The sequence below is a fragment of the Pollicipes pollicipes genome, unplaced genomic scaffold, assembly GCF_011947565.3.
Source record: "Pollicipes pollicipes isolate AB1234 unplaced genomic scaffold, Ppol_2.1 Scaffold_4881;HRSCAF=5763_pilon_pilon_pilon, whole genome shotgun sequence".
Taxonomy (NCBI): Eukaryota; Metazoa; Arthropoda; class Thecostraca; order Pollicipedomorpha; family Pollicipedidae; genus Pollicipes; species Pollicipes pollicipes.
The window spans coordinates 5,366,457-5,373,429 of NW_023596576.1; the positions used below are offsets into that span (position 1 = coordinate 5,366,457).

Genomic DNA, 6,973 nt, shown 5'->3' on the forward strand with positions numbered 1-6,973 from the left:
AAGCACGGGAGGACGCGATGGTCCCAAGGGCGACGATCCTCAGCATGGCGAAATTTGGACAAACTTTTACCAATGAAGCAGGGAGTCATAGTTTTGCAAAATGAGCTGGGGCGGGGGGGGGGGGGGTGGAGCTGCACGGTTAAATAGGACAAAAACCTATGTGAACATGCGTCCAAAATGGGCTTACCGCTGGATTTCGCTTATTTTCATCTGCAACCCGGGCGTTGGAACCCAAGGACGGGGAATGGGGAGAGCTGGAGCCCGCACCCAGCAAAAAGGGAAGCTACACCCCAGCAATGAACGTCATCTAAGAACATTCCCCCAGACACGGGGAATCGAAATCCGACGAATTTGTGAGAAATAGATCAACTCTTTGGAATCAACCGCACCGGCATTAGCTTCCCCTCAGGACAGTGCACCGGATCATTCCTTGACACAGTGTGACCTGTTGCAAATTCCCGACGCTTTGTTTCAGTGACCGTTGTTCAGAGATGTTTCAGATCCACAAAGGCCTCTTTACGAACTAAGACTATCCCACGACAGCGACCCCAGAGCGTTATTCGACAGCGATGATGTCATCTGGCTCTGACGACGTTACATAGAAATAACAAATGACGCATCCCTTTCGTGGTATACTGATTCTTTTTCCACTTATACATTTGTTTCTATCAAACTCAGAATACACTATGTCAAAAAAATGTTTTTTTATTTAGAAAATGACTGTATAAAATGATCATACTTCAGTAAGGACTATTCATAATACCACACAGAATAGTTTTTTATATTTTGGCCACTAGGATTAGCAGCAAGTATTGTAGATGTGCGTCCCAATTTGTTCCACTATTCTAAGCCCAGGTATGTAATGTCGCAAGCACGCCGCAATTATTGCCAGTATGTTTGCTAGGCAGTGTGGCTTTCGCAGCTGTCCGATCGATCCGCTGTTTTAGATCATCTCCGCTCTCCGCAGGGTTTGTGTATCTTGGGGATTGAAGACTTGTGGGAAGTATTGAAAAGCCCTACTGAGTAGTATCCAGCGATTTGTGTTAAGTGAAGTCGAAGGACACAGGCGCCAATCGTTTGCCCAAGTTTCGTAAGCATGCCGAAGAACAAAGGTAGGGTGCACGTCGTCCTCGCTGAATGTGAAATGTATTGGCTTTGTTTAAAATGCTGAGGGTTTTAACAATGTCATGCTTAAGATGTTTGCTTAGAAATTTGCACGCAGCGTGCGTAACCCTGGACATTACTGCATAGTCATATTATTTTCACTCAATACTGCCAGCCGATTCGTTATCAAAATATTTTTTGAGCTGGCAGAACAATCATGCATGGTAGAATGAGTGCTTTAGTATATTCACTTGTTTCTGTTGTTATCTGTTAATATTTTCATAGATAGAGGTCAAACATGCATGCAAACATGCAAACATGCTGACTGGTATCCTGATCAAGGTGGTGTTGGCCACAGTTTTGGAAAGCTGAGTCTTGGTCTCTTTCCAGTCTGTTTTATTGGTAGTGAGACACCTGGTCTAAGCAGCTTATTTTATGACTGAGTGACAGAGAGCCGCAAGTGGCAGAAGTGGACATGTGTTGCCTGCCTTAAATTATCGTAGGCTTAAATTAATACAGGGCAGCTATACCAAGCCATGGTTAAAACCAGTTTAAACCAGTATTGGCTGAAATATGCCAGGCCTGCAGAATGTGTCAAAATGTGTTGGTTGGTAGTGTATTTGTGTTGAAGCTTTGTGTGCTGTATGTGTAAGTGTGCCTTGGTTGTAATGTATTGCATACTTAATGCATTGAGTGTGCCACATCATAACAATGAACCATACCTACCATTTGTTCTTCAAAAAGTTGTTATTATCAAAATGCCTCAACTGATGGTGACTGCCCTGGCATCCAAACTCCCATCTGTATGTCAATCCCTAATACACTTTGTTTCAGTGCCTATGATGCATGTTTGGGTATTGATATATGGTCTTATGCTCACATGTTGTAGTCTGTATATGTCTGAATGAAATAGGAATGTTTCTTTCCTTCTGTGCTGAGTGTCTCTGTTTCCATGTGGAATCCATTTATTTTTCAGGAAAGGGAGGCAAAAACAGGAGGAGGGGAAAGAATGAAAATGAAGCTGACAAAAGAGAGCTTATCTTCAAGGAAGATGGACAAGGTGGGTTCTTCAGATGTTGCCAGTCCTTTGGCACATGACCTAACTTATCTGACAGGCTGGGTTATGTCACTTTTTTGCATCTTCCTGTTTCTTCTCATGGCTGGATATGTTACATATTAGTATAAATTGAGCTGAATATTTATTTTCACCATCCTGTTACTGTGAATAGCTGGTTAATGCGCTCTGCTTCAACTCAAAGCATGTGATGATTTTCCTGGTCCTGTCTGGTCCAGTGATGCAAACATGTCACCAAAAATTACATGCATATAATTTTAAGGTGTGGATTATCCAAGGATGGTTTTCAGAATGCCTCTGCGAGTAATCAGTGCACCATGCAGACTGTTGTGTAATCTGCATGATGTTGTTGTCACTGTGTCTTGCTCTCCTTGGCCAAAAGTATGAAAATAACTTCAGTTAAGGGAAATGTTTCACATCTGAAGATGCTGAGGAAAGCATCAGACATGATAGAACAAGCTCACTTGGTAACTTTTGATATACTTTTTAAGTGGAAAGAATTGCTCTAGACAGCATAATTCTCTGTTCAGTTAATTTGCTTCTCAGTGCATCATGGTATGATTTGGTCATCATGTCTTGTGCAGGAGATTGAGAGTCACTTGCACATTTTTGGGAGCCAATCAATGGCCGTTATATCTAGAAATTGGCCCACGAATGTCAGATACGAGCAACTTGCCATTTATTTCTTCTTGGCCTTGATTGCCACATGGCTTGTGGAATGGCAGGATTGGAATGGCATTGTTTTCATGTCCTGAATGAATGCCGAGATGACTTGGAATTACTCTCCCCAGTATACCTTTCCTCATTTTCACAGGTGTGTAGCTCAGAAACTAATGGGGCATAGGCCTTAAGAAGGGCAGGATTGTGAACAGCACCTGAAAGGTCTTCAAGATGAGTGTTTTGGTTTTAAAACCCCATTTAAATGGTGTTTTAATGTGACAGAACTTTCTTTTCAGTGCTCATTTTAGTTTTGATATAGACATTGTAATTAATAGGTCTAAATCATGATTTACATTTTGTTCTCACTAGCCATTTTAGCGATTGTGCTGCACCAACTACAAGGTGTTGTGTTGTGAGCTGCTGGCTAACCAAATGTTCAGCTCAAACTGGCGTCCTGAGGCACGTTGTCCATAAGTTGGATGCTGTTTATCGATTGGTGTTGGATCAGTGATACTCCAGGTTATCCGTCCACAGGGGTCCACTGCTTTCCAGGGTAAGGTTTTGACCTCGCCATGCCATTCGGGATCATCTGAACTCTACACACCGCTCTCCCTACCCTCAACGCCTCTGTAGGTGCCCAACGCTGGTGGGTGTGCTGACGGAGCCTGTGGTCCTTTCCGCAGAGTATGCCCAGGTAGCCAAAATGCTGGGCAACGGCCGTCTGGAGGCCATGTGCTTCGACGGCGTAAAGCGACTGTGCCACATCCGCGGCAAGCTGCGGAAGAAGGTGTGGATCAACCAGGGCGACATCGTGCTGGTGGGGCTGCGCGAATTCCAGGACCAGAAGGCCGACGTCATCCTCAAGTACAACGATGACGAGGCGCGCAATCTGAAGACGTATGGCGAGATCCCCGACTCGGTGCAGATCACCGAGGCCGGCACCTTCGTCGGCGACGGCATGGATGACGACATCCAGTTCAACGACGTCGGTGGCGACGACTCCGACTCGGACGACGACATCGACAACGTGAGTTCGCCGCCGCCGTCCGCGGCATCAGGGGGACGAGCCACGGAGGGGCTCGCTTGAGTTAGTTAACATGGGCACAAGCATGACGTTCTTCGGGACTGTGGGTGTTCAAATGTCTTTAAAAAATCGCTGGCTTGGCGGTGGCTTGCAAGCCTAAAACCTTAGTCAAACCTACCCCTTCCCTCGCGGCTGCTTCGTACACAATTAGTGTATCTCGGGTTTACTCCGTCGAGATATATCCCTCATCAGTTCAATGGATGAATAGAAGCTAGATTTGGTTCGTTCGTGGTACGACCCCTGAAGCAGATGGGCCTTCAAACACCCACGCCAGTTATGCCGGTCTCGGTTTGTGTCCTATGTTCGGGATGCTGCTCGCTATACCATCATGAGGTCGTCTGGGCATTGCTGCACTTTTTTTCTCACGGGAACACTGCAGCTAAGGAAGGATCCGCGGCTGTCGTATGAGACGTAGCGTCACACTTAGGTTAAGTGGTGTTGGACTGACCGTCGACGGAACGAGGAACCCGAAACCGAGGAACCCGTCTGGGTTTATTTCATACTGCCCCACAGCTGCTAGTTTATTGGTGCAGCCATCAGCCCGCAACGTGGATGCTTTTGACTACCGAGTGCTGGGTAGAATGTCGGTCGTGACTTGCAAGGGTCACAAAATAAGCCAAGCTTGGCTAATGGTCATCACATTGCCATAACATGGGTAGTGTCTCTTTGTCTTTGTGGAACGAAGAGCACGGGGAAAAGCGGAAGATCCGGACGCCTTCGGGTAAAACAACATGTGATACCGTGTCAGGCGGCGCCCGCTCGTGTCGTCCCGTTAAGACACCATATATCCATAAACGACTCACAAGCCATTGGGTTTTACATACCATGCATATGTGATAGATCCGATCAAGGTGCCGAATGCGTTCGAATTGAGGTCAGGTACTGCTATAAAGGAACATGGTAGGAGCAGCGTGGCAAGTCATGTCATATTTACTACAACTATGCCCAAAAATCATTGATTAAAAATTTGGGGCTAGTTTTTGGCACAATAAGCTGTGAGGTACCTATGTCATATGTCAGCCAATTCCTTAATTGTATTCCTTTGTTATTCCGTATTCGCAGAAGCCGTCAGCAAAGAGCAGTGCTTATGCCGGACATACGTTTCAGGGCACGCACAAAAGTTACCGTTGAGGGGCATGTGTTATATCGATTGATAAATTTATTTCGATTCATTTGTCTAGGCAAGGTGCCCCATTTGCCTGACACGCTGTCAAACGCTCCTGTCACGCTTTGGTAGGACAGGAAGAGTATGGCAATTGGTGTAGTTGGAACTGTGCACCCCACAGTCTAGTCTCGTATCCCATTCCATCATGGTATTTTATGTTTGTTATGGTTTTCTCTGTCCGTTGCCTGTCTGTCTGTCTGTCCGTCTGTTTTCTCTGTCCATTGCGATGCCTGGTTATTCATACCTTAATACAATAACTGCGTGAAGTGTGGGCTGCACGTTCTTAGGAAGTGTCAAACCTGTTTGGTGTTGCAGTAAGTGACACATCGGCGCGGTTTGTACACACCGCACGTATTAATATGTGGTCGTCTTTCTTGCAGATCTAGCGCACGTTTTCTGCCAGCTTCTCTTCTTGTGCTACATCATTATCAAGTTCTGCGGGCTGCCAGGCAAAGCAAGAATGCTGCGTCGGCGTGACTCTGTGGATGATATGCACCGCTTTACCGGCGGAGTCGAAGGACAAAGCTTGACAGTCGATTGAAGCTGGTGCCCAAGCGTTTCAAACGATGCAGTTGCGTACCACACGGGTGGCGGCGAAAAGGGAAACATAGCTTATAAAAATGCCGCTAGATGTTAGCAACTGGCAGCGTTGGATTGTTGCTTCCCGTATTGGTGATGGGTCGTCACCATGTGTTGTTGCGCGTGAGAACCAACTGTGACGTATGGCGTTCGGCTGAATTTAGTGAACTGCTTTGGCCTATCCTAAAATGTTCTAACAGAGCTGCCGTCGTGTATTCGGGCTTGAATCTTCGGAACGCCTTTTAATAAAAAAGATGGTGCGGTCACCAGTGTTTGTTACTGATTTTATCATCGGGCTCCTATTGCATATCTTAATCATTCCGAGGCCTGTGCTGAAACAACTACGATTTCGGCCCAAGATCTTGGTTGCCATCGTCCGAACGTATCCGAGATTTAAACTAAAGGGCCTGAACGACGTGAATGGAGGTGCTGCCGGTTACCACACTGCAAATAATGTGCCGCAATCTCTAATTATGAACGTCCCGGACAAATGTGTGGCACAGGAGACAGCATTTAAAAAAAATCTGCTGTCATCGGTTTGTTTCACTAGCTTGCTATGAGAGCGGGACTGCAAATTTGATCAGTGGGACGCTCGTTCTCCATCTGAGAGCCTGCACCCTATCACTAGATCGTCGGGAGAGCCAGGCAGCAAGCTTGATCAGTGGGACGTTCTCCATCTGAAAGCCTGCACCCTTGCTATGAGAGCACCCTTGTCACTAGCTTGCTATAAGAGCGAGGCTGCAAGCTTGATCAGTGGGACGTTCTCCACCTGAAAGCCTGCACCCTGTCACTAGATTGTCATGAGAGCGAGGCTGCAAGCTTGATCAGTGGGACGTTCTCCATCTGAAAGCCTGCACCCTGTCACTAGATTGTCATGAGAGCGAGGCTGCAAGCTTGATCAGTGGGACGTTCTCCACCTGAAAGCCTGCACCCTGTCACTAGATTGTCATGAGAGCGAGGCTGCAAGCTTGATCAGTGGGACGTTCTCCACCTGAAAGCCTGCACCCTGTCACTAGATTGTCATGAGAGCGAGGCTGCAAGCTTGATCAGTGGGACGTTCTCCACCTGAAAGCCTGCACCCTGTCACTAGATTGTCATGAGAGCGAGGCTGCAAGCTTGATCAGTGGGACGTTCTCCACCTGAAAGCCTGCACCCTGTCACTAGATTGTCATGAGAGCGAGGCTGCAAGCTTGATCAGTGGGACGTTCTCCACCTGAAAGCCTGCACCCTGTCACTAGATTGTCATGAGAGCGAGGCTGCAAGCTTGATCAGTGGGACGTTCTCCACCTGAAAGCCTGCACCCTGT

At 46.9% G+C, this 6,973-nt stretch overlaps 1 protein-coding gene across 1 annotated transcript; it reads left to right on the forward strand.

The window, feature by feature from the left end:
* Positions 1-879: 879 nt before the first annotated feature.
* On the forward strand, positions 880-5,483 carry LOC119101461 (eukaryotic translation initiation factor 1A, X-chromosomal). Its single transcript, XM_037224802.1, has 4 exons — positions 880-1,112; positions 2,081-2,164; positions 3,523-3,866; positions 5,469-5,483. Exons 1-4 carry the CDS (start codon positions 1,097-1,099, stop codon positions 5,472-5,474), a joined length of 450 nt encoding a protein of 149 aa, XP_037080697.1. The 5' UTR covers positions 880-1,096; the 3' UTR covers positions 5,475-5,483.
* The last annotated feature ends 1,490 nt before the right edge of the window (positions 5,484-6,973 follow it).